General features: G+C 42.3%; 2 protein-coding genes across 3 annotated transcripts in view; one reads left to right on the forward strand and one right to left on the reverse strand.

The window, feature by feature from the left end:
* Window positions 1–27722, reverse strand: part of RHEX (regulator of hemoglobinization and erythroid cell expansion) — a 919952-nt gene that overhangs the window by 293725 nt on the left and 598505 nt on the right. The window lies entirely within an intron of this gene.
* The window catches only part of NUCKS1 (nuclear casein kinase and cyclin dependent kinase substrate 1), a 36845-nt gene continuing 24056 nt past the window's right edge, over window positions 14934–27722 (forward strand). The window contains exon 1 of one of the 2 annotated variants that reach the window (XM_032136709.2): window positions 14934–15183. In XM_032136709.2, the coding sequence (XP_031992600.1) occupies window positions 15167–15183 (17 nt within the window). In that variant the 5' untranslated portion in view covers window positions 14934–15166. The remainder of the gene's footprint in view (window positions 15184–27722) is intronic. The other variant, XM_032136710.2, reaches the window with a different exon arrangement.

The raw sequence follows: 27722 nt of genomic DNA on the forward strand, positions 1-27722 counted from the left end.
CTACATATAATTATATATATGATATATATATAGAGAGAGAGTTGGGTTTTGTTTGTTTTGAGACAGGGTCTCACTCTATCACTGAAGCTGGACTGCAATGGCACAATCTCAGCTTACTGCAGCCCTCCTGGATGCAAGCCATCCTCCCACCTCAGCCTCGAGTAGCTGGGACTATACACGCATGCCACCACACCTGGCCAATTTTTGTATTTTTATAAAGACAGAGTTTCACCATGTTGCCCAGGCTAGTCTTGAACTCCTGAGCTCAGGTGATCTGCCTGCCTCTACCTCCCACAGTGCTGGGATTATAGGAGGCATGAGCCACCGCACACCCAGCCTTGCATTATGTCTTTTTTTTTTTTTCTTTGAGATAGGGTCTCACTCTCACGCAAGCTGGAGTGTAGTGGTGTGATCTCAGCTTGCTACAGCCTCAACCTCCTAGACTCAAGCAATCCTCCAACCTTCCCACCTCGGCCTCATGAGTAGCTGGGACTACAGGCTCATGCCCCCATGCCCAGCTGATTTTTGTATTTTTTGTAGAGACAGGGTTTCACCATATTTCTACATATTTTTTTTTATTCTGCCATAAATACCAGAGACTTCAGGATATAGTCAGAATATATGACCTTTGTTGTTAGAAAAACCCTGCCTGCCTTTAGTTTTCCAGCATGACCTGAATTCTCTGAAGTTTTAGCTGCAGTTTTGGTATAATGGTATTTATTGTTCTATATTAGAGTTCTCCAGGGAAACAGAACCAATAAGAGAGATCGGTAAATATTATAAGTAAAAGATATATAGAAATAAACATGTAGGGAGATATAGATATATAAATATGTGTGTTTATTATAAGGAATTGGCTTATACAATTATGGAGGCTGGCAAATCCAAAATCTGCAGAGCTTGGCTGGGTGCAGTGGCTCATGCCTGTAGTCCCAACACTTTGGGAAGCTGGGGAGAGCGGATCCTTTGAGGTTGGGAGTTCAAGATAAGCCTGGCCAACATGATGAAACCCCATCTCTACTAGAAAATACAAAAATTAGCCAGGCATGGTGGTGGGCACCTGTAGTCCCAGCTACTCGGCAGGCTGAGGCAGGAGAATCACTTGAACTTGGGAGGCGGAGGTTGCAGTGAGTCAAAATCATGCCACTGCACTCCAGCCTGGGTGACAGTGAGACACTGTCTCAAAAAAAAAAAAAAATCTGCAAAGCTGATGTCTAGTGGGCTGGAAGAGTCAATGTTCCAGTTCAAAGCCTGTCAGGAAGGAGAATTCTCTTTTACTGGGGGAAGGTAGTATTTTGTTCTACTGAGGCCTTCAACTGATTGGATGAGGCCCACCTACATTGGGAAGAGCAATCTCCTTTACTCAGTCTGCCAATTTAAATGTTAATCTCATCCAAAACACCCAAAATAATGTCTGGCCAAGTATTTGGGCGCCCTGTGGTCCAGTCAAGTTGACACATAAAATTAACCATCATATCATAATGGGTACTGTTTTGATTCCTTTTTTTTGTAGTCTAATTTAATTTGCAATCAAGTTAAAGTTCATCTGATTAAGAACTATATGTTAGTGGGAATAAAGAAAGTAGATAGAGGAAAGAGATATTTTATGATTTATTTTATATAGAATTCTTCCCTCAGATCTGTGAGTTGTATATGCCTCTTACACTATCCTTGAAATAAGAAAGTAAGCAATTCTTCCCATTCTGTGTTTCAGGGAACAAATGTCTTGAAATTTGACTGAAAGGCAGCTGGTTGAATTTGTAATACAGCCAAGGCATAACTGCAAGTCTTCTCATTCTCTGTCTCCATTCTGTCATTTAGGTTTCTGGGAAACATTTGGCCTGAAAAACCTATTTTAGAAAATAAGCCCAGACATTTAGAGAAACAGAACTGAGTGAGCCCTTTGGGGTTTGAAACTCTTGGTTTGTGTTAGATATCTTTTGAGAACATGTTCATGTGTGAAATAGAGACATGCATGTAATTAAATTTGGGGCCAAATTAGGTGCAGTTAGAATAGCATGCAGTGCAGACATATCCCAAGCTGTTTAATTGACACGTTCCACTTACTAAGATATGTCACCTCGGTGACTGTCATTTAATTTTGAATATCAGCTTTTTGTTTGCAAGTGCAGAGATTTTGACAGCCATTCCAGCTTCAACTGTTGCGGCCAGTAGCTAATGTTAATCGGAGTGTTTGGTATAAACCAAGTACTCACCTAAGTACTTCACATGGATTATTTTTATTTTCACAATGACCCTATGAAATAAATATGTGAGGAAACTGAGGAACAAACAATTTAGACTTTGCTCAAAGATTAAACAGCCAGCAAGTGGCAAACTGTGATTTTTTTTTTAACCTTAAGTGGTGTTGCTCCAGAAACTGGGCCCTTTACTATACTACACTGCCTCCTTGAAGTTTTTCCGTTTAAAAAGTTTTCAATATGGTGGAAACAGTAATGTATTAAAGGGTATACAAATTTTCCAATACTTTTATAATGAGAGATAAAAAACCTACTCGTTAAAGAAAATGGGCCGTGCACAGTGACTCACGCCTGTAATCCCAGCACTTTGGGAGGCCGAGGTGGGCGGATTACCTGAGGTCGGGAGTTCGAGACCATCCCAACCAACATGGAGAAACCCCATCTCTACTAAAAATACAAAATTAGCCAGGCATGGTGGCACAGGCCTGTAATCCCAGCTACTCAGGAGGCTGAGGCAGGAGAATTGCTTGAACCTGGGAGGCGGAGGTTGCAATGAGCCAGATTGCGCGCCATTGCACACCAGCCAGGGCAACAAGAGTGAAGCTCCGTCTCAAAAAAAAAAAAGAAAATCCAAACCTCCTAGGAGTCCAGCAACCCAAACAAAACCTCTATTTACATTTCAATAAATTTGCCTTTAATCAACTTTTATGCAAATATTTTTTCACATAATTGTATTCATATTTAAACAAAACTTTTTTTTTTTTTTTGGTAGAGACAGGGGCTTGCTATATTGCCCATGCTGGTCTCAAACCCCTAGCATCAAACAATCCTCTCACTTCAGCATCCCCAAATGTTGGGACTACAGACATGAGCCACTGCACCTAGCCTAAACAGTATTTTTTATTACACACCTTTTATGTGTCCATGATTACAGGAGGAGTTATAGGGGATATAAAGGCCTATGCCACTGAAGTCCAAAGAAGAAGGAGGTCAAGAAAGAGTTTTTGAAGTAGCATTTAAGATGGATAAAAATCAAGAGGTGAGATAGAATTTCAGGTTGGGGCAAAAGAAGTTTAGAATTCTTACTCAGGTTTGGGAAGTAGCCAGTAGAACCCAGGGTTTATGTTTAGAGCAGTGGGAAATAAGCTTAGATTATTGGCAGATTGTTTAGGTCATTAATTTAAGCAATAGTGGTGTACCTACCACGTGCCAGGTACTTCATTAGGTATGTAGGATGCAGGGCTGGGGAAAAGAACATTCCTGTATAGGAAGGGCAGTCCAGAAAGCAGGTGGACATGTAAAAAGAATTGTGTCTCAGTGCAGAGAGCACCAAGTCTTTATTTCTTGCAGTGATGGAGGGCGAGGATGAGGTCAAGGAAAGTCTTGTAAAGGAGAGGGTGTTCAAGCTGGGTAAGAGCTTGCCAAATGGAAGATTACAGGAAATTTGGAGAATAGTGGATATTCATAATAGCTGGAGCTGGCAGGAGGACTGTAGCGTTCTCTTTGTTTAGGCTAGTATAACAAAATGCCTTAGATTTGGGTAATCTATAAACAACGGAAATGTATTGCTCACAATTCTGGAGGTTGGATATCCAAGATCAAGGTGTCAGCAAATTTGGTGTCTGGTGAGGGCCCTCCTCTTCATAAGTGGCACCTTCTTGCTGCTTCCTCACATGGCAGAAGGGGCAAAACAAGTTCCCCGTGCCCTCTTTCATAAGGGCAGTAATCCCAGTCAGGAGACTGCCACCTTCATGACCTAGTCACCTCCCAAAGGCCCCATCTCCTACTACCAACACATTGGGAAATAGTTTTTTGTTTTTGTTTTTTTTGAGACGGAGTTTCACTCTTATTGCCCAGGCTGGAGTGTAGTGGTGCAGTCTCTGCTCACTGCAACCTCCGTCTCCCAGGTTCAAGTGATTCTCCTGCCTCAGCCTCCTGAGTAGCTGGGATTACAGGTACGCACCACCATGCCTGGCTAATTTTTGTATTTTTAGGAGAGACAGGGTTTCACTATGTTGGCTAGGCTGGTCTCGAACGCTTGACCTCAAGTGATCCACCCGCCTTGGCCTCCCAAAGTGTGGGGATTACATGCGTGAGCCACCATGCTTGGCTGGGAAATAGATTTCAACATATGAATTTTTAGGCTGGGCATAATGACTCATACTTCTAATCCCAGCACCCTGGGTGGCCGAGGTGGGAGGATTGCCTGAAGCTGGGAGTTTGAGACCAGCCTGGGCAACAAAGTGAGACCCTATCTCTACAAAAAATACAAAAACAGGGCCAGGTGTGGTGGCTCACGCCTGTAATCCCAGCACTTTGGGAGGCCAAGACAGAGGATGGCTTGAGCCTAGGAGTTTGAGGCTGCAGTGTGCTATGATTGCACCACTACACTCCAGCATGGGCAACAGAGCAAGACCCTGCCTCAAAAAAAACAGAAAGGAATTTTGGAAGGACACAAAACATACAGATCATAGCAAAGGTAGAGGTGAGAAAATGAGATTGGAGTTTGGGTCAAATTAACGGGAGTCTGTATGCCATGCTGAAGTGTTTAGGCTCCATTTTTTAATTTTTTTTTTAAGAGTCAGGGACTTGCTCCGTTACCCAGGCTAGGGTGTAGTAATGTGGTCATAGCTCAGTGCAGCCTCGAACTCCTGGCTTTAGGTGATCCTCTAACCTTGGCCTCCCAAAGTACTGGGATTACAAGTGTGAGCCACCACATCTGGCCTGGATTTCACCCTGTAGTAGAGAACTATTGAAAGTGCATTTTTAATCTTTTTTTTCTTATTGAAAAACATAAACATTACTTCTTTTTTAAGTGGCTTAAAACAACACAAATTAATTATCTTACAGCTCTAGAGGTCAGAAGTCCAAAATGGGTCTCTCTCGGGTAAAATTCGTGTTGGCAGGACTGCATTCCTCTCTAGCAGCTATTTTAGGGAAGAATCATTTTTCTTGCTTTTTCTGGCTTCTAGAGGCTGCCCACATTCCTTGGCTCATGGTTCCCTTTCTTCTTCTTCAAAAGCCAGCTATAGCTGATGAAACCTTTCCCATGTCTCATCACTCTGACCTTTTCTGCCTCCCACTTCCACTTGTTTGTTTGTTTGTTTTATTTTGCTTTTGAGACAGGGTCTTAGTCTGTTGCTCAGGATGGAATGCAGTGGCACAACCACAGCTCACTGCAGCCTGGACTTCCCAAGCTGAAGCAATCCTCCCACCTCAGTGTCCTTAGTAGCTAGGATCACAGGCCCACACCAACACACATGGCTAATCTTTTTTTTTCCTAATTTTTTGTAGAGATAGGCACTTAGGGGGACCAAGGCAGAGGATGCTATGTTGCCCAGGCAGGTCTCAAACTCCTGGGCCCAAACTATCCTCCTGTCTCAGCCTCCCAAAATGCTGGGATTACAGGCATGAGCCATCATGAGGTCAAGAGGTCAAGACCATCCTGGCCAACATGGTGAAACCCCATCTCTACTAAAAAAACAAAAATTAGCTGGGTGTGGTGGCGCAAGCCTGTAGTCCCAGCTACTCGGGAGGCTGAAGCAGGAGAATTACTTGAACCCAAAAGGCAGAGGTTGCAGTGAGCCAAGATCGTGCCACTGCACTCCAGCATGGGCAACAAAGCAAGACTCTATCTCCGAACAAACAAATAAGAGAATTTTCCTGTAATTTTATCACTGAAAGATAACTTGATTAAGAGTTTGAGTATCCTTTCAGGTTTTTCTCTACACATACCGTACTAGCTACGAACCATTCCTCTTAAAAAAAAATACAAATAAAAAAAATAAACGGGCTCATACTTGGCTTTCTGTAGTTTGCTTTTTTCTTTTTAATGTATCTTGGCTATGTTCCCATGTAAGAACATACAGTTCTAGCTCATTCCTTTTCATTGTTGCATAGGACTATATGGATATATTAATAATTTATGTTGCCAAGTTATCTATTTTTTTTTTTTTTGAGACGGAGCCTCGCTCTGTCGCTCAGGTTGGAGTGCAGTGGCATGATCTCAGCTCAGTGCAACTTCTGCCTCCCAGGTTCAAGCAATTCTGCCCCAGCCTCTGCAGTAGCTGGGATTACAGGCACCTGCCACCAGGAGCCCGGCTAATTTTTTGTATTCTTAGTAGAGACAAGGTTTCGCTATGTTGGCTAGGCCGATCTTGAACTCCTGAACTCAGGTGATCCACCCGCCTCAGCCTCCTAAAGTGCTGGGATTACAGGCGTGAGCCACTGTGCCCGGCCTTTGCCAATTATCTATTGATGGATATTTTAGGTATTCCTTTTTCCTCTATTACAAACGGTGCTACAAACTAACATATTTACATATTTATAAATTTATGTGAAACTTCTTTAGGAACTCCTAGAAATGGGTCAGAGTATATGCACTTTGGTATAAACTCCCACCAGTAGGGTCTGAGAGGCCATTTTCCCCCATATCCTTAACAAGACTGTTTTCAACCTTTACCAATCTAAGAAATGAAACATTTTTTAAATTTTCTTAAAATAATTTACCTTTTCTAATCCTCCAGTGTGCATGCTAGAAAATTTTTTAAATTTGTTTTTTGTTACAAGTGATCATATTTTTAAATGTATTAGTCATTTTTATTGTATGAATCACCTATTTGTGTCCTATGTCTGTTTTCATTTTGTCTTTTTCTTGTGACTTTTAAAAAGCTCTTTTTATGTTATCAACATTAACCTTTTGTCACACATATTGCAAATATTTTCCCCAGTTCGTGGAGGGATTTTATTTATTTTTTATTGAGACGGAGTCTCACTCTGTCTCCCAGGCTGGAGTGCAGTGGCGCCATCTCAGCTCACTGCAACCTCCACCTCCAGGGTTCAAGCGATTTGATTCTCATGCCTCAGCCTCCTCAGTAGCTGGGATTACAGGCGCATACCACCATGCCCAGCTAATTTTTTTTTTTTTTTGTATTTTTAGTAGAGATGGGGTTTCACCATGTTGGTCTGGCTGGCCTCGAACTCCTGACCTCAAGTGATCCACTTGCCTCAGCCTCCCAAAGTGCTGGGATAACAGGCGTGAGCCATTGTGCCTGGCCTGTGGAGATATTTTAAGTAGAGTAATATTAGATTTGGGCTTGAGAAATCTGTCTGGTGGTAGCTTAAATGCTAGTACAGTTTAGCCTTTATTGTGGAAGCTGTATGGACTTATTGAAAATTTGAGTATGAGAATGATATGAGTACTGTGGTTTAGGAAGGTAGTATTGCCTGTTGTATCTACTACAGTTTACAGAAAAAGGAAAGAAGAAAGACTTATAGTAGTTTAAGCATGAATGGTGACAATGTAAATGGCAAGTGAAAAATGAATTTGACAAATGCAATGAAGAAGGAATCAAGAGGTTTCCACTTTGAAGACTAACAGTGAGGCATAAGACAGAGTCAGTAGTACCAAGATTTGAACACAGATAGCTAAGAGGAAGGTGATAACGCATAGCAAAGAAAACAATCTACAAAATGAAAAGGCAGCCTACAGAATGGGAGAAAATATTTGCAAACCATGTTTTCAGTAAGTCATTAATATCCAAAATATATAAGGAACTCATACAACTCAACAGCAAAAAAAAAAAAAACCCAAATAACCCAAATAAAAAATGGACAAAGTACCTGAATAGACATTTTTCCAAAGAAGACATACAAACACCCAACAAACACCCAGCAGGTATATGAAAAGGTGCTCAACAGGTGTATCAAAAGGTGCTCAACATCACAGTCATCAAGGAAATGCAAATCAAAACCACAATAAGCCGGGCGCTGTGGCTCACGCCTGTAATCCCAGCACTTCGGGAAGCCAAGGTGGGTGGATCACCTGAGGTCAGGAATTTCAGACCAGCCTGGCCAACGTAATGAAATCCCATCTCTACTAAAAATACAAAAATTAGCCAGATATGGTGGTGCCTGTAATCTCAGCTACTTGGGAGGCTGAGGCAGGAGACTCGCTCAAACCAGTGAGCCGAGATCACAACATTGCACTCCAGCCTGAGGGACAAGAGCGAAACTCCATCTCAAAAAGCAAAAACAAAAACAAAAACAAAAACACAATGAGATACCACCTCACGCCTGGTAGGATGGCTATTCTCAAAAAGTCAAATGATAACAAGCGTTGGTGAGGAGGTGGAAAAAAGGGAACCCTTATACATCATTAGTGGGAATATAAATTGGTACAGCCATTGTGGAGAACAGTATAGAGGTTCCTCAAAAAATTTAAAAATAGAACTACCATATGATCCAGCAGCCCCACTTCTGGATATATATCCAAAGAAAATGAAATTGGTATCTCAAAGAGGTATCTGCACGCCCACGTTCATCACAGCATTATTTGCAATAGCCACGATATGGAATCAGATTGTCAGTGGATGAATGGATAAAGAAAATGTGATATGTGTGTTTATATACCTACATACACACAACAGAATATTATTCAGCCTTCTTGAAATTCTGCTATTTGCAACAACATGGATGAACCTGGAAGACATTATACTAAGTGAAATAAGCCAGGCATAGAAAGACAAATACTGCATGATCTTGTTTATCCGGTGTGTGGAATCTCCGAAAAGTAGATCTCATAGGAAAAGAGAGTAGAGAATGGCTACCAGGGGTCAGAGGGTGGAAAAAATGGGGAGATGATGGTCAAAGGGCACAAACTTGCAGTTGTAAGATGAACAAGTTTTGGAGACCTAATGTACAGCATGGTGACTATAGTTAATATTTTATATACTTGAAATTTGCTTGGAGAGTAGATCTTAAGTATTCTCACTACACCAAAAAAAGATAACTGAGGCTATGGACATGTTAATTGGCTTGATTGGGTAATCATTTCATAATGTATCAAAACATCACAATGTACAACTTAAATATATACAATTTTTATTTGTCAATTATACCTCAATAAAACTGACAGGGGAAAATGATACAGAGGACAGGAATGGAGTCAGGAAAATAATGTGGGTGGGAAAGATGATTTTTTTTGACATAAATAAATTGAGCTTGTGGACATCCAAGTGGAAATACCTGTTAGGCAGTTAGGGATACCGAGCTGGAACCCATAAAGAGATAGAAAGGCTGGCACTAGTTGGTGAAATCATGCCTATATGGTCATGGTTGGAGCAGCTTAATTCTCCTAGGAATAGTTAGGAGGTAGAGAATGTCATTGTCTCTCCATATGAAACAAAGTGCATCGCAGTGCTGCAAGCTGATGGTCATCACTCCTCATTACTGCACCTTCTCTTCATCTCATCTGGAAGCTGTGAGCAGTTTTGTTTTGTTTTGTTTTGTTTTGTTTGAGATGGAGTCTTGCTCTGACACCCAGGCTACAGTGTAGTAGCACCATCTCGGCTCACTGCAACCTCCACCTCCTGGGTTCAAGTCATTCTCCTGCCTCAGCCTCCCTGGTAGCTGGGATTACAGGTGTGCACCACCACACCCAGCTAATTTTTGTATTTTTAGTAGAGACGGGATTTCACACCATGTTAGACAGGCTGGTCTTGAACTCCTGACCTCGTGATCCACCCACCTTGGTCTCCCAAAGTGCTGGGATTTACAGGCATGGGCCACCGCGCCCTGCCGAGCAGTTTTTTAACTGTTACCAGTATTCAGGGATGGTTGTATTCTGTTGGAGGAATAAGTCAGCTATTGGAATTTGGGGTTTTCCTTTAGTGAAGAGAATGTGATCCCATTCTACCGCTCATAGTGCTTCACAGTCTACAAACTGCTTTCGCAAGTGATCCCACTTTTTTTTTCTTGTTATTATGCTAACCTTGTGAAGTAGGTAAGGACCAGTGTAATTATCCCCATTTCACAGATGAAGGAGCTGAGGCACAGGGAGTTTGAAATTTGCTAAAGGACATAGGTAGTAAATTACAGAGCTCAGAGACAGATAATCTTGATTACAAGTTCATTGCTCTTTTTGTTCTACCTTGGGGCCTCCCTTTTCAGCAGTGTTCACCTCACAATATTTGTCAGTGGTTTACATAGATAAAGCTGTCTCTCCCTCAGTGTTACAGTGATAAGTTTTCTATGGATTTTGTGTCCAGCAAAACAGTAAGTTAGTCTTGTATTTTTCTTCAATTTAAACTGGACATTGAGTTGTACATCTTTATTGGTTTAGTAGTACAAAATCACCTAAGCTTAGCTCTTAATATTCAAAGTAGAGAGGAAGATAGGAATCTGGAGCAAAGAAATACACACTTGAGAAAAAGAAGACAAGGGAAATTTCCTCTAATCATGGATCTCCAAGCAGGCTACTCAGCCTCTGGGGCTGTAGAGAGACTGACCCAATACACACAGTTCTTCTATCCCATCCTGTCTTCTAGAGTGGTAGTACAGAGAGAGCCAGCAGGTTGGAGGTAGAAGATTTAAAAATAAGAAATTAAAAAAAAAAGAGTTGGAGGTTTCTTTAACTTCCTGGCAGCATCTCCAAAGAGTGGTATCCTCCTGTGGTCCTGCGCTCAGTAGAAGCAGTCTTTGTCTTTAGACCTGGTTGGTTGACTTGCATGAGTTCACAGAACTGGAAGTGCCCAGCACACAATGCTGAAAATTTTTTATGAAGCTCTCAGCTGCTATAGTGTAGCCCTTGATGGAAATGAGTTTTTGTTGGGTATATGGAAAACCCATCAGTCTTACCATCCCAGCACTGCCAGTTCTTATTGTCTAACATATGTGAAGGAGAAGGAAAATGGTACTTCTCAAAACATAACTAAAATCACAGGGGAAAATTAAGCACTGTGTTTAAAAGGCCATGAGATTTCATTTCCAGGGAAGAGGAATAATTCCGCCTTTTCTGTCTCCTGAGGCTTTTCTGTTTTCATAGTTTCTCCTAGTTTTATTACACATACTGTCCCTTCAGGGTTATCACATAGTGCTTCTAAAACCTGACCTATCCTATGATCAGTGTCCTTCCTCAGTTTCCAGCAAACTGGTTGTGGTTAAGACAGGTACACAGGGCAGATCACTGGGGTACAGGTTAGAGGGAACTGACCTTGGAGACTGCATTCCACGTTCTTTTGTCACTACTGGCCATAGTTCTGTACTTGTCCACTAAAAAGTAAACTCGAAGTTCAAGTCTTAAGTTATTTCTTCCCTGAGAGACGATGTTGATTGAAATACTAAGTGAATAAATGAGCAAATGGAAGGAAGATGTTAGCCGAAGCTGCAGTGAAGAGAAAGGTAGGATATGAGCCTGAACTTGGAAGGGGGAGAGTCTTCACTCAGTGGCCATTTGTATACTGACCTTGCACTACACTGTCAGGCCAACACCCTGAAGACCTATTCTGAACTCTCCACCTGCCTGCAAATGTTGACTATGGTCATTTCTGTTCACTACCTAATAAATGAGTAACAAGAATTCCTCTGCCCCATCTCACAATACCAAATAATGGTGTTTACTAAAATAATAAAAATTTGGCCTAATAAAAGAGCCTCCAACAAAGCCACTTGGTGATCACTCTGCCGCCCAGGTTTCTGCCCTGGCATTCTGACAATAGCGGGGATGATAATACACTTCGTCAAAACATATATGGAGCCGGGCGCGTGGCTCATGCCTATAATCCCAGCACTTTGGGAGGCAGAGGTGGGTGGATCACTTGAGGTCAGGAGTTCGAGACCAGCCTGGCAAACATAGTGAAACCCTGTCTCTACTAAAAATACAAAAAGCCAGGTGTGATGGCGCATGCCTGTAATCCCAGCTACTCTTGAGGCTAAGGCAGGAGAATTGCTTGAACCTGGGAGGTAGTGGTAGAGGCTGCAGTGAGCCAAGATCGTGCCACTGAAAACTGGGTGACAGAGATAGACTCTGTCTAAAAAAAAAAAAAAGCCAGGCGTGGTGGCTCATGCTTGTAATCCCAGCACTTTGGGAGGCTGAGGCGGGTGGATCACCTGAGGTCAGGAGTTTGAGACCAGCCTGGCCAACGTAACAAAACCCCATCTCTACTAAAAATACAAAAATTAGCCAGGCATGGTGGCAGGCACCTGTAGTCTCAGCTACTTGGGAGGCTGAGGCAGGAGAATGGCATGAACCCAGGAGGCAGAGCTTGCAGTGAGCCGAGATCACGCCACTGCACTCCAGCCTGGGCAACAGAGCGAGACTCCGTCTCAAAAAAACAAAACAAAACAAACAGAAAAAAAACAAAAACAAAAATAACTGTATATGGACACTCATTAGGATGGCTATTACAAAAAAAAATGTTGGCAAGGACATGGAGAAATTGGAACACTATTGCTGGTAGGAGTGTAAAATGATACAGCCGATGGAGAATCTATATGGCAATTCTTCAAAAAATTAAACAGAATCGCCATATGATCTAGCAATTCCCTTTCTGGGTATATATCCAGAAAGGAAAGCAGGTAACTCAAACATACTTGTACTCCCACTTGCCCAGCAACATCATTCACAATAGCCATAAGGTGGAAGCAACCCAAGTGTCCACTGATGAATGAGTGGATAAACAAAATGTGGTATATACATACAATAGAATATTATTTGGCCCTTAAGAGAAAGGAAATTTTGACACTTACTACAACATGGATAAACCTGGATGCCATTATGCTAAGTGAAATAAGCCAATCACAAAAGGACAAATACTGTGTGCTTACACCAACATGAGATTCCTAGAGCAGTCAGGTTCATACAGACAAAGTAAAATGGTGGTTGCCAGCGGCTGTGGGGAAGGGGGAAAGTGGGGAGTTAGTGTTTAATGGGTACAGAGTTTCAGTTTGGGAAAATGAGAAAGTTCTGGTGTTGAATCGTGGTGATGGTTGCATAACAATGTGAATGTACTTAATGCCACTTAACTGTACACTTACAGACAGTTAAAATGGTACATTTATGTTATGTATTTTTTTTTTTTACCACAATTTAAAAAAATTGCAGGGGATGGGTGCAGTGGCTCACTCCTGTAATGCCAGCACTTTGGGAGGCCAAGGCAGGCAGCTCACTTGAGCTCAAGAGTGCAAGACCAGCCTGGCCAACATGGTGAAACCCTGTCTCCACAAAAAAATAACAAAAATTAGCTGGGCGTGGTGGCACACGCCTGTAATCCCAGCTACTTGGGAGGCTGAGGCAGGAGAATCACTTGAACCCGGGTGGTGGAAGTTTCAGTGCGCAGAGATCGTGCCACTGCAATCTAGCCTGGGGAGCATAGTGAGTGAGACTCCGTCTCGAAAAAATAAAAATTAAAAATTAAAATAAGGGGGACAGAGGGTGGAATGACATGGAAGAGACAAAAGATATTAATTTGTTTAATGCTTCACTGGTGGACTGTGCTATTCTCTTCTTTTTGGGAAGCCAGATTTTACAAAGGGAGACTTTGAGGGGCAGATGTGGTGTGTTTTTTGTTGTCGTTGTTTGGAAAGTGTATCTTCAATTGGTTATTAACTGACTGCTCATTGGAGACTTCTGCCAGATGCGCCCAGATCATTAGTCCGTTTGAATCATCACGTCTTCCAGGCCCCACCCGACTATCTGATAGGCTCCACCTTCACCATGGGGTCCTGCTAGTCAAGATGCTCTGAGAGCACACAGCCACCAAACAAAAATGATTGCTTCGACTGTGGCAGGTATTGACGTCTATTTCCGATGGCAGACTCAGCCTTAGCCATTCACATAGGAATCCTGAGTTCTGCCTTTGAGAGTGTTAGGCATCCAACAGATGCTCACGGATTTAAGTGAAATGATGTGTGTTACTTTCAGTTATATGACTTCGAAGAGTCTTTGTTTTGTTTTATAAAGTAAAGGGTAAATCAATAGAATTGATAGGGTCTTGAGCCAACTCCACCCATCTCTACCCAGGGATGGAATCATCTTTTAAAACTTGGATTTAACACTTACATAGCACTTACTGTGAGCCAGAGACTATCCTAAAGGCTTTTGATAGATATATCAACTCATTTAATACTAATAAGCCTATGCACTTAGGTACCCTTGTTTCCCATTTTACAGATGAGAAAACTGAGGCACAGAGAAGGAAAGTTATACCACTATTAAGTAGTGGACCTGGGATTCCACCTGAAATACCTTGTGGCCCCTGAGCTCATGCTTTTAGTTATTGTACACCTGACTCTTTTCTTAAAATAGTAATGTACCAGACTGGGACTTTAATGACCCTGAAGTGGATCTCAAGGTCCAGAATGGAGAATGGAAATTGGGGGTGAAGATATTCCTTGATTATGATCCTGCCTCTCTACACCAGCAGCCTGATTAGGTACCTGAGAGCTAATGCCGAAGCCAGGGTAAGGGGCTTGTAGGTTTAAGGTCAAATTTTTTGAACCTAAGGAATTTCCCTCCAATTCTGTAGCAGCCCCTCAGTGACGAATCTGCTGCCTATCCCACGGGTTTTGCTATTAGAGGATTTTCTAGGTTATCAAGGCAGACGAGATGAAACACCATTAAACTAACACTGAGCAACGCTGAACCCTATATAAATCTTTTTTTCTAGTCTTTCTAAGATAAGACCCCAGACGAATCTGCAACTCTGGACTGGAAATCAGGGGGCGGGCTAAGCAGCGACCATTTTTGTTTTGCGGCCGTGCGCTCTCAGAGCATCTTGACTAACAGGACCCCACGGTGAAGGTGGAGCCTATCAGAGAGCAGGGCGGGGCCTGGAAGACGTGATGATTCAAACGGACTAATGATCTGGGCGCATCTGGCAGAAGTCTCCAATGAGCAGGCGTGTTGGGGAGGAGCGCACAAACCCTAGTGGGTTTGGTTGCACGGCGGCTTTGGCGCATTTTCGGCTGGTTTGATTCATCCATTTTGAAGAGACGGGGGAGCGGGGGGCTCGTCTGTTCCAGGAGCCCTGAACCAAAGAGCAGCGGAGTTTGAGAAGCCAGCAGCTCGGGGTTCGGCAGCAGCGGTCCCATCGGCTGAAGTTCGGGGGGGGTGGGGCGCCGAGCGCGCGGGGTGGGGGGGGTCCTGGTCTTTGGCTTCTCGACTCGGTCCTGTTTCGACAGCGAACATGTCGCGGCCTGTCAGGTCAGTGCGGAGTCTGAGGCCTGGAGCGGGTTGGAGGGGGCTGGGGGCGAGTGGTGAAAAGAGTGGGGGACAGAAGGCTAGAGTCCGCCATCCCCGGTGCCACGCGCGGCCTCCTCCCTTTCGGGGCCCTCGCGCACCCTTGAGCGTGGGGGGCCCTGCTGGCGCGCGGGGGTGGTGGCTGCGCGCCCGTGCGCGCGCCCCTCCCCGCCCCGCGCCGCTGCAGGGCTCCGGTCTGCTCAGCTGCCTCCCCCACCCACCGCACTGGAGCGGGCGGGGTGTCCCTGAACCGCCAGCGGCCGGAGGGGGAGGGGTGTGAAGTCAGCGCCCCCAAGAGGCCCCACCTCCTCGGGACCGTCCCCTTGGAGCCAGTGCGGGGAGGCGGGCGGACTGGAGCTCCACTCCCCACCTTCAGCGAGGAGGGGCGGAGGCACCCGTATTGCCCCTTCCCCCTGCGACTGGCGCGAGGGTGGGGGCCCTGAGCCCTCTCTCTAGCGGACGGGGGTGTTCCTAGCAAAGGGGGGAGGGGCAGCACTGCCAACCGGCCCCGCCTCTGTCCTTCGGGGTCGCTGCAGGTCCCGCCTCCCGGATCGGGCCGAGCGTGGGCGGGACCCGTTTTTTTCCCCCCGGGCAAAAGTGAGAGTTCGGGACTGGATCCTGGAAAATAATGGGCTGCTTCCTCTCTCCCCACCTCAGAGTTTTGAGAGAGTTAACCCCAAAGTTCGCTTTTTCTCTCCGACTAGAAATGTCCTTCCTCGGGGAAACGTCCGTACTCAGGGAGGTGCGGGTTAACAGCACGGCCCAAATCCCGTGTGGTTCTCGTTCCACTCTCACCCGCGTACGCGTCTCGGGATATTTTTGTAACCCTCTTGTCCCCGAGTGACTTTAGTAATAAAAGGGCTAGGTTCGGGGAACCATCAGACTTCATTCTCGGAATTTCAACAAGTTTGCTATTCCCCCAGCTGTCGGTGGAATCGTCCTATGCCATCTTCAAGGCTATTGTATGGAATGTGCCATTTATGGAGGGGTGTGGTTTAGTCTAATCTGTTGAGGCCTTAAAAAGGAGAGCTGTTGCAAATAAATATTTTTAATGTAAGGAATTGGCTTCTTTGCATAGTGTGTTTTCTAAATAAATAGATAAAGGCTTAGTTTTTAAGTGTTTTAACAGTTGTTGCTTCCCCTTCATTCCAACTTGTGTGGGAAACGGAAGTATCTTTAATTAGAGTTCTAAAGAGGTTTGGGACCCTGGCAAGGGTTTTGTTCTACACCGTTCTGTCTCCAGACTAGATCATCTTCCAACTGGTGGTGGTATGGGACTGCGTACTCCTACACACGGGGTGGGAATGAGGAGAAAGAGCTGCTGTTAGCTGTTTCAATCAGCATCTGTGGTAGCTCACGATCTCTACTCTGAAAGTTATGCTGGCCTTTTGGCAAGGAGTCTGGATAGCTCTTTCAGAGTATAGTATGCATAATTTTTTGGCATAAAACTTGACCGATGTATCTCTCATCAACTCACGTAGAATGTTTTCTTTAGGGTTAGGTAAAATAGACAATAAAATAAAGGTTTATTTTACCTGGATTGGATCTTTTGTCTTCTGGAAGTAATTACTGTGTGGTCAAATTAGGTTATTTTTCCTCTACCTTTTAAACTTTAGTTCACTAAGTTTTGATGACTTTATTTTATTGTGGTGACATTCTTATCTCATCTGCCTGAATTTGTTTTCCCAGATTTAGGTATTGGAACATGAACAGAACATTTTTACTGGAAAACTTGGATTTTTTATGTTACCATGTGGGGATATATATATTAAGCACATTCTATCAGTTTTTTGGAGGCATTGGGACTTCTGCACAACTTTTTTATTACTCAGTATGTTGTTTAAACTAATTTTGACCTTGTTTATTGCCCCTAATTGAAGAGTGAAGTTAATATGTTGTGGGCTTTTTTTTTTTCTTTTTTGCCATTTTCAAATTATTAATTTCAGAGCAAGTTGGTTAACCGAGTATATTTTAGTCATAAATTCTCTTTGTAATTATTTTTTAAAAGAAGTCTTTATTCATGACCAATAATAAAGCAGAAATAATTAAACTTGAGTTTGGTGGTTTGTTAAATTTCGCAATAAAAAAGTCCTGACTTAGGGAAATGCTGTTGTTTCAAAGTATAATTGAAGAATCTGTATTACCTTAGTGCATTTAACATCAACAAAAAAAAGTGATAGACATTGACCTGATTTCAGAATCATCAGCCTTGTTTTAAAAACAAGAAAGCACAAGTTGGAAAATATTGTCACTATGTCGTCTTTTGGGGGTATTTCTGCCCTTAGGCCTGTGTATAATTTTGCAGTTTTTCTGGTTCTCATTTTACCATAAATATCCATTTTTATTTTAATATGAACCTAAACATTTTAAGAGCATTTGGAAATGTAGCATCAATTTCCAGATGAAGGGTGGTATGGTGGGCCTATTGGCTACTGCATGGTGTTGCATAGACCTGTGTCTAGCACGTTATGTTTAACTTTGTTCGTACAAGATTGCTGTCTTTACCTTTTGCAGCGGCTGACTGTTAAATGAGAGCTCAAATATTTTAGGCCTTGGATTCAAATTAATAGCTTAAAATTAGCCTTGGAGCTGGGAAGAGGTTTAGGCAAACTCACTTTATTAAACCTAGTTTAATGGGGACCTGGATAAGTGAGGTGCCTTGCATCACGAACTAGCAGGTGCAAATGTTGGGCTGAGAAGCTAGATTTCCCAATTCCCAATTCTGGTCCCCACCCGCATGATCGCTGTACCTTCTGCTCGATCAATATTAATGTTATTAGTGCTGATTAAAGAACATAGTATGTAACATGTTTAACTTTTTTAAGTGCTTTCATGAGTCAACTTTGTGAGGAAGGAAGGAAAATGCCGTTACTTGTAAGAGGTGAGAAAGAAAGCTCGGATTTACTGACTTGCCCAAACTAGAAACCAGATTTCTTGAAATTCAGCTTTGTTACACTCTCCAGAGATCCTCCTCCCTTAGGTTGCTCAAACCAATCTTTTTGCTTCTTGTAACCTAAGTGTGCTTGATACCTTTTAACACTTGAGATTGTAAGGAACCTTACCATTGAAAATTTAGATGTGAAAACATAAGCTCTTACAAGTTGTTATAAAATTTATTTTATTGTTTGTCATGTTTATAAGTAATGTTGAGAACTAACGACTTTCCCAGGATTCCAGTTTGCTTTCTTTTCAAAGAGAATTGTTTGGGCTATGCCTGGATTCTAAAAATTAATATTCTCTCTCCCAAAACAGTTTCAAGAAGTCCTCAGCTAAAGAGAAAAACTAGAAACTTGAAAATTCAAGGTAGTTCAAAATTTGTTACCAAATGTGTACATGAAGACCCAAGTTTAATACGGTTTTAGATGAGACTGGCTCATTCTCGTATTCTCTCTGTGTGTGTGTGAGAGAGAGAGAAGTGAGTTTATTAACCTTGGATCTATACTTTTTTAAATTACATGTCACTGTCCTCTAAAAAGACGTAATTCCTTCAAAGACATGCCATCAAAGACATAATTTACAATGCCTGAATAATGGGGGAGTTATTTATTTATTTGAGATGGGATTTCCCTCTTGTTGCCCAGGCAGGAGTGCAATGGTGCGATCTCGGCTCACTGGAACCTCCACCTCCCAGGTTCAAGTGATTCTCCTGCCTCAGCCTCAGAGTAGCTGGGATTACAGGCGCCCACTACCACACCCAGCTAATTCTTGTATTTTTAGTAGAGATGGGGTTTCACCATGTTGGCCAGGCTGGTCTCAAACTCCTGACCTCAGGCGATCCACCCGCCTCAGCCTCCCAAAGTGCTGGGATTACAGGCGTGAGCTACCGCGCCCGGCCGGAAAGTTACTTTTATAAGAAAAGTATTCACTTTTGCTCAACATACATGTAATTAATTACCTGAAAATTACAGTGTTTAAAATTTTCATTTTAAATGTTTAAAATGTTTTCATTTTCAACAAACAGAGAAAAAGTGCAGTCAGAAACTGTGCTAGAGGTTTTCACTTTGTTTTATCCTTACTACAACCCTGTAACAAATATTTTTCTTTATCACCACATAACATGACAAAACAAGCTTAAAGAATATGTTACAGTTACAGAGCTATAATAGCAGAGCTAAGGTTTGAGCTCAGATCTGAATACAAAACTAGCATTTTTTTCCATGGTACTAATCTTTCTTCCCTAGTATTCAGTGTGAAGATGGTCAAGTTTTTTTTGTTTAATATTTCCTCAATAGTGAATACATTCCATATACATTGATTTTTAGCTCTCTGTGTAAAACATTTTAGGAAAAACAGCCAAAATGTTTAACTTGAGCATTTTTGCTCAACTCAATATTTAAAATAATTTTCAGAGATACTTTTTTTTTTTTTTTTTGGAGACAGGGTCTCACTGTCACCCAGGCAGGAGTGCAGTGGTGTGATCACAGGCTCACTGCATCTTCAACCTTTCAGGCTCAGGTGATCCTCCCACCTCAGCCTTTCAGGTAGCTGGGACTATAGGTGTGGCCCACCACGCCTGGCTAATTTTTTGTAGACAGGGTTTCACCATGTTGCCCAGGCTGAGAGAGATAGTTAAAAGTATTAAATTAAAAAAATTAATAAGCTAGAAAGAACTTAAGTCCAGTTCCTTCAGTTTACTAGTGATGACTTTGAACCCAAGGAGTTAGTGTAGAGATAATAGCAAGGCTGGATTTAGACTGCATAAATCTTAGCCATTCTCCTTTTTACTGTTTGTATATACAGCATTTGATTTTATAGAGAGTGTATTAGAAGTCCACATTCCTAGTTTGAAACCACTGGGGTCATATGTAGTTTAAGATTTTTGAAAAATGTGGAATTCCCAAGGTAACAGGATGCATGTACTGTATAGTAACGTACCATCACTAGTTTAGGGTAGTACTCTTATAAACAATCACATTAATATCTAGTGAGGGCCGGTCGCGGTGGCTCACGCCTGTAATCCCAGCACTTTGGGAGGCCGAGGTGGGCAGATCACCTGAGGTCGGGAGTTCGAGACCAGCCTGACCAACATGGAGAAACCCTGTCTCTACTGAAAATACAAAATTAGCCAGGCATGGTGGCGCATGCCCGTAATCTCAGCTACTTAGGAGGCTGAGGCAGGAGAATCGCTTGAACCCAGGAGGCCGAGGTTGCAGTGAGCCTAGACCGCGCCATCGCACTGGAGCCTGGGCGACGAGCGAAACTCCGTCTCAAAAAAAAAAAAAAAAAAAAAATCTAGTGAACTTAGGAATTTTCACACTGAGATATGAAAGGCCTCACATTTAGGTCATCATGTTTTGCCACCATGTAAGTTATGAAAGTACTTAATTTTCAGAACTTTTTGGATTTCTAAATTGTGGGTTGGTGGATTGAGGACATTTAACAGCATGAGCTGAAAAAAAAATCACTTCCTCACTTAGTAGAATTAGCAATTACTGAGCAACTCTTAGATGCCAAATAATTCCACCAGGTACTTTATACATATTTCAAAATCATGCACAACTCTTCAAGGTATGTGTTATCCTCATTTCATATGCTAGGCCTGAGGCTAGGATAAATAAAGTAACTGCACAGTTCACCTAACTATTGAGAGATGAAGCAGGAATTTGAATCCTACTGTGAACAACCCAAAGCCAGTTGGTGATCTTTCAATGTGACATTGTCACAGGGTACACTTTATCACGGTGTTAGCACATTTTGCTTCTTTGGAGCAAGTTACCGTTCATAATAGAACTTTTGTGGGGAGGCCTAATTTTCTAGGGAGGAAGAGGAGAAAATGTGAAGAGATTAAGGGGAGATACACCTGACAGGAGGAAAAACCAGTGGAGTATTTAGTGTGAGCCTTTGCCGAGAAAATGTTAGATGGCATTGTTTTAAGTTTATACGTTTCAAAATATAAGGGCATTTCCCCTTGACTAGGTGATTCCAAAGCCACCTAAAGGACAAAAAGGGAATGAGGGGCTCATTTTACATAAAAATATGGATGCAAAAATGCTAAACAGACTTAGCTAACTGAAACCAATGAGTACAGTAACTCACTCATCAGTAGGCTCTTGGAAACTTCTAACTTTAAGCAAAATGATATACAGTAAGCAGGTTTTTGAGTAACGTGTTACAAGGTTGATGAGAAAGAACGGTCTCGTGCAACATTTTGCTTAAGGCCCCACTTTCCAAGAGCCTGTCAGTGACGTTAAGTGAGAACTTAACTGTATTAAAAATATATGTGATCAAGTAGGGTTTGTCCCAAGAACAAAACAATCTTTCTGTGAGTCAACATATTAAAAGACTAAAGGAAAAACCATTGCATTTGAAAAAGGTTTAACGCCTATTATAAAACTTAATGCATTAAAATTAGAAGGAAATGATTAACTTGACTGAGGTTACAAATAGGTTAAGTGGTTGAGTTTTTAGTGTTTTAAGTCAATTAGTGATTAATTATTGGGGAGAGATAATCCTGGCACAACAAAAGAAGCCCTGGGTATCAGGAAACGGATTTCAGCCTCTTCTGGGTTTATATAATGGAGATGTTGAGCTCCATTGGAGTAATAGTATCTTGCAGTCACAAAGCATTTTACAGTTTTCAAAGCTTTTTCTCACTGGCTTCTTCCAGCCCAAAAAACACCATTAGTTAAGAAAGAAACCTAATTTTGAATAAAGGTTTTTGCTTTTTGGGGTTTTTTTGTCCTGTTTTTTCCCAAAAATTTAACAGTCACCATACCGTGTAATTCTGGGATACTGCGCCTACGCACTCTACGTGAACGTTGTCCCTCTAGAGTTGGTATGATTTACAGTCTGCATAGCCAAATGGGTTACTTTGCAAACAACTTAAAAAGTATTGAGCATGCTTAAAAGTGTTAAGTTTGCATTTTTAAAACAATTCCTAGCTGTAAAAGGAATGTGACCATATTACTCTAAATTCAGAAGTAGCTTTTTGGATTGTTGAGACTGGAGACTGCACCTAGGAGACTTGCATGTTGTGGACAATAGGAGGAAACATTTTATTTATTTATTTATTTATTTATTTATTTAATTTTTATTTATTTATTTATTTTTTTGAGACGGAGTCTCGCTCTGTCGTCCAGGCTGGAATGTAGTGGTGCGATCTCGGCTCACTGCAAGCTCTGCCTCCTGGGTTCACGCCATTCTCCTGCCTCAGCCTCCCAAGTAGCTAGGACTACAGGTGCCCGTCACCATGCCCGGCTAATTTTTTAGTATTTTTAGTAGAGACGGGGTTTCACCGTGTTGGCCAGGATGGTCTCGATCTCCTGACCTCGTGATCTGCCCGCCCTGGCCTCCCAAAGTGCTGGGATTACAGGCATGAGCCACCGCGTCCGGCCCCAGGAGGAAACCTTTTATTTTTTAGCACAAGACCACTTCAGTCAAACTGGGCACCCCTTTATTTTGTTGGGAAAAAATTATTGCGTCTAGATTCTAGGAAGTGAAACTAATCGTTATACAGTTATATTGCCATGTTTTAAAATAACTACTATTTAAATGGTCTTAATTATAGGTCTTTGAAACCCCTTAGATGAAGAGATCACAGGCTACTTAAGAGTGTTTCAACTAGGTATTGCAGTTTTCAGGTGCTTCTTAGGTGTTACCTATTATTTGAATTGTGTATCTGTTCAGTTCTGTGCTAAGCAAGGCGATCTTCAGGGAGATTTCCTTTCCAGCTACCTTTGGTTGGAGTGTTCTAGGTCACAATAAAATGAGTTAGAAAATGAACTACTCAAGAAACTAAATATTAGCTCCACTGAAAGAGTAAAATTCCATCCTGCTATCTCTTACACTGGGATAACATACAGCTGCTTGTCTTCCAAGGACTTGCTGCAGCCTAGAGATTCTTAACAACCCCTCTTCCTTGAGTGACTACTGCTCTCTTAGAGAGAAACTTGGTTCTATAAAATCAGAGACTATCAGAAACTTTACTGTTTGGAATTCTGTGAGTAAAAATGAACGTCACGCTTTTGTCAGGAAGATCTAAGCCATTTTGACACAGAGAACTAGCTTTGATTTACACCTTCAGAGCTTTGGATAAGGGGTTGTTAAACACAAAAATATGCATCTACCCTAACTTCTTTCCCAGGAAATAGGACCCTAGTTCCACTCTGCAGTCCAGACCTGATATTGATCCCTTTAACACAGTTCTTTGCTTATAGTCTATCAAGATACTGCTTCATTTATCTTAGTTCTACCCTTCTCCAAAATTCTGTAACTTTTTCTGTTACGTAAGATGCTCCACACTTCTCTGATGTGCCTGTCCTTCATTGTATTCAGTCAATAAACCTAAATTTGTCAGGCTACAGGTTTGTCCCTAGCGATTGAGTTACACAGTTTGGAAGATACCACTGAGGTTTCCAAGACCATGGGACTCTACTCAGTAATTGCACATCTGAGACCCCTTCAGTCTCACACATTAGAGGTTTCTCTGTCCCCAGTTGCATAGGTTTTACACTAAACTTCCACTGGGAAAAATCTAACTAGCTGACTTTATCAAATACTTTATTTTATGCTCATTGAAATTTGTGTGTGACTTTTTCTTTCTTTCTTTTTTTTTTTTGAGACAGAGTCTCGCTCTGTCGCCCAGGCTGGAGTAGTGCAGTGGCACGATCTTGGCTCACTGCAAGCTCCGCCTCCCAGGTTCATGCCATTCTCCTGCCTCAGCCTCCCGAGTAGCTGGGACTACAGGCCCCCGCCACCACACCCGGCTAATTTTTTGTATTTTTAGTAGAGACGGGGTTTCACCGTGTTAGTCAGGATGGTCTGGATCTCCTGACCTCAAGTGATCCGCCCGCCTCAGCCTCCCGAGGCAGGATTACAGGCGTGAGCCACCGCGCCCGGCCGTGTGTGACTTTAAAAGAAAACATTTTCCTATATGGTGAAACTGAACATGGTAAGTTGTGAAATAACTTGAGTTATTGTTGTGAAGTAACTTGAGTCTTGGGAATAAGGAGTGCCTTATAAGAGTTAATACTTATTCATGGGGCTACAGCGTTAACAAGTTGGTAATATATTGGATATATATATATATACATAGTAGAAGTTTGTGATCTAGTAAATGTGTCTGGCTCAGTCATTCAGAACACCTTTATCCACCACCGTTTTCTGCAGAAATCAGAAACATCCGATTTGAAAAAATTAGGAGCTCTTTTCTATAATGCTATTGGGGATTTTGGTTTTATTTTTGCTTTCTCGTATCTTGTGGCTTTGTTGTGAATTTTATATTTATTTTATTTATTTTTTTGAGACAGGGTCTCAATCTGTCGCTCAGGCTGGAGTGCAGCGGCCTGATCTCATTGCAACATCAGCCTCCTGGGCTCAAGCGATCCTCCCACCTCAGTCTCCCAAGTAACTGGGACTACAGGCATGCTCCACTACGCCTGGCTAATTTTTTTATTTTTATTTTTTAGAAGAGACGGGATTGCCGTGTGGTTCAGGCTGGTCTTGAACTCCTGGGACTCAAGCAATCCTGCCATCTCCGCTCCCAGAGTGCTGGGATTACAGACGTGAGCTACCACAACCGGAGGGAATTCAATATTTTAAATTGTAAATAGGATGGGCCAGGTGTGGTGGTTTACGCCTATAATCCCAGCACTTTGGGAGGCCCAGGTGGGTGGATTGCTTGAGTCCTGGAGTTTGAGGGCAGCCTGGCCAACATGGTGAAACCCCGTCTCTACTAAACATAAAAAAAAAATTAGCCAGCTATGGTGGTGTACAACTGTAATCCCAGCTACTGGGGAGGCTGAGGCAAGAGAATCGCTGGAACCTGGGAGGCAGAGGTTGCAATGAGCCATCATCATGCCACCGTACTCCAGCCTGGACAACAGAGGGAGACACTCTCTCTCTCAAAAAAACAAACAAACAAAAAAAAACCTAAAGTAAATAGCAGGATGATGTAAAATACAGTCAAAACAATGTATTTTAGGCAAAAGGAATTTGAAGGTCAAGATAAGTGAAGCTACTGTAAGAAATTACCTGGAGTTGGCCACACAGTGGCTCACACCTGTAATCCCAACACTTTGGGAGGCCGAGGAGGGCAGATCGCTTGAGTCAAGGAATTTGAGACCAGCCTGAGCAATAGGGAGACCTCATCTCTACAAAAAATAAAATCAGCCAGACATGGTGTTACACAGCTGTAGTCCTAGCTACTTAAGAGGCTGAGGCAGAAGATTGCTTGAGTTCAGGAGTTTGAGACTAACCTGGGCAATATGCTGAAACCCCGTCTTTACAAAAAAAATTAGCCAGTGCCTGTAGTCTCAGCTACTGGGGTAGGGGCTGAGGTGGGACGATCGCTTGAGCCCAGGAGGTCCACACTGCTGTTAGGTGTCATTGTGCCATGGCACTCCAGCCTGAGCAGCAGAGTGAGACCCTGTCTCAAAAAAAGAAAAAAAATGTGAGTTGTGTTCAGGCATTCTGCCCTCAATATTTTTATATGTTGAGAAAATCTTGCATGTGAGATTTCTTAATCATCTTTGAGGCAGGAAGAGTGGAAAGAGGTAAACCTTCCAAATTTTAAAGGGAAGGCAGCAGTACTTGGTGTGCAGCAATTTTAGTTGCATCAGTTCTTTGGAAGAGTTAGATCTGTGAAGACTTAGGAAAGGAAGGTTTGAGAAGCTGCATCAACAGTGGCATGTGTGGATTATAGGGTTGGAAGGACTTGGGTTGGAAAATTGCTTTTACCACTTAATGGCTTGCAATAAAGTTACTTGGCCTTTTGAGCATAGTTTCCTTAGTTAATTAGCTCCTCTTGTGACATTAGGGTGAGAATTAAATGAGAATTTAGGCAAAGTAACTAGTACATTTCAAATATCTGAAGTAACTGCTGTTACAATTATTACCAAAAGTCACTGTGGATTCACACACACAATGTCATATAGATCAGGAGTCTTCATAATGTTTGCTTTTGGAGGTGTCTTAAACATTTGATTTAAATTTTCTATAGTTATTCATTTGAGACGGGTTCTCCCTCTCTCACCCAGGCCAGAGTGCAGTGTAGTGATCTTGGCTCACACTGCACCCTCCGCCTCCCAGGCTCAAGCTATTCTCCCACCTCAACCCTGGAGTGGCTGGGACTTCACAGGCGCGTGCCGCCACACCCAGCTAATTTATTTATTTATTTTTTTTTTTAATTTTTTTTTTTTTTTTTTTGTAGAGATGGAGTTTCTCCATGATACCTAGGCTGATCTCGAATTTATGGGCTGAAGCAGTCCGCCCACCTCAGCCTCCCACAGTGCTGGGATTACAGGTGTGGGCCACCACACCTGGCTCAAATTTTAGTATATGTGCTGCCAGAGCGAGCACACCTGGCTTAAATTTTAAGTATAATTTTGGGCCAGGCGTAGTGGTTTCCGCCTGGAATCTCAGCAGGGTGGGAGGATTGCATGAGCCCAGGAGTTGGAGACCAGCCTGGGCAACCTGTCTGTACAAAAGAGAAAAAAAAATTAGCTGGGCATGGTAGTGTCCACCTGTAGTCCTAGGTACTCTGGAGGCTACAGTGAGCCACTGCAGTCCAAGCCTGGGTGACAGAGTAAAAACCTGTCTTTTAAAAATAAATAGGCTGGGCATGGTGGCTCATGCCTGTAATCCTAGCACTTTGGGAGGCCGAGGCGGGCGAATCACTTGAGGTCAGGAGTTTGAGACCAGCCTGGCCAACATGATGGAACCCTGTCTCTACTAAAAATACAAAAAAAGTAGCCGGGCATGGTGGTGGGTGCCTGTAATCTCAGCTACTGGGGAGGCTGAGGCAAGAGAATTGCTTGAACCTGGGAGGTGGAGATTGCAGTGAGCCGAGATCACGCTACTGCACTCCAGCCTGGGAAACAAAGCGAGACTCCATCTCAAAAAATAAATGAAAGATAAAAATAGATAAATATAATTTTGGAGGTAAAGTTTAGCAGTTTTCTTTAATGTGGAACTTTCAAAGCTTTTCACATTAAAATTCATTTTGAATGTTTATTGGGGTGGTAATATTGATAATATCCAATTGATAATTACCAGTAAATCTTTAGAAAACCTATTTTGACAACACAGGTTGGACAATTCTGTATTGAGATAATTTTTAAAATACGATACTATAAGACAAATGTGTACTTTTAAAATACTTATGATTAGCTGTGTTTAATTTTATGATTCCTGGGAAGATTTTGTTTGAACAAAAAGTGTTTACTGCTAAAAAGTTTAACTGTCACTGATTTAAATGAACTAATTTCCTTTTTTAAAAATTTATTAGAGCAAAAGAATTCTGTGAAAATACCGAGGTTTTATTTCAACAAGGATTTTGACAGCTTCACGTAAGGTCTTTGTAAGATGGAGAAATATAGGCAGAATGATAATAGTTCAGTGTGAGGGACTTTGCCTGAGCAGCCTTACCTGGAGAGGGCTGACAAATAGATTATTACCCTGGAAGACTGCTTCCACTGTTGCCTGAAAGGATTCTGTTCTTGGCATATCTTCTAATTAATGATACGGATGAGGACACTGATGGTGTGCTGATTAAATTTGCAGAT

The sequence above is a fragment of the Hylobates moloch genome, unplaced genomic scaffold (genome assembly GCF_009828535.3).
Source record: "Hylobates moloch isolate HMO894 unplaced genomic scaffold, HMol_V3 SCAFFOLD_18, whole genome shotgun sequence".
Classification (NCBI taxonomy): domain Eukaryota; kingdom Metazoa; phylum Chordata; class Mammalia; order Primates; family Hylobatidae; genus Hylobates; species Hylobates moloch.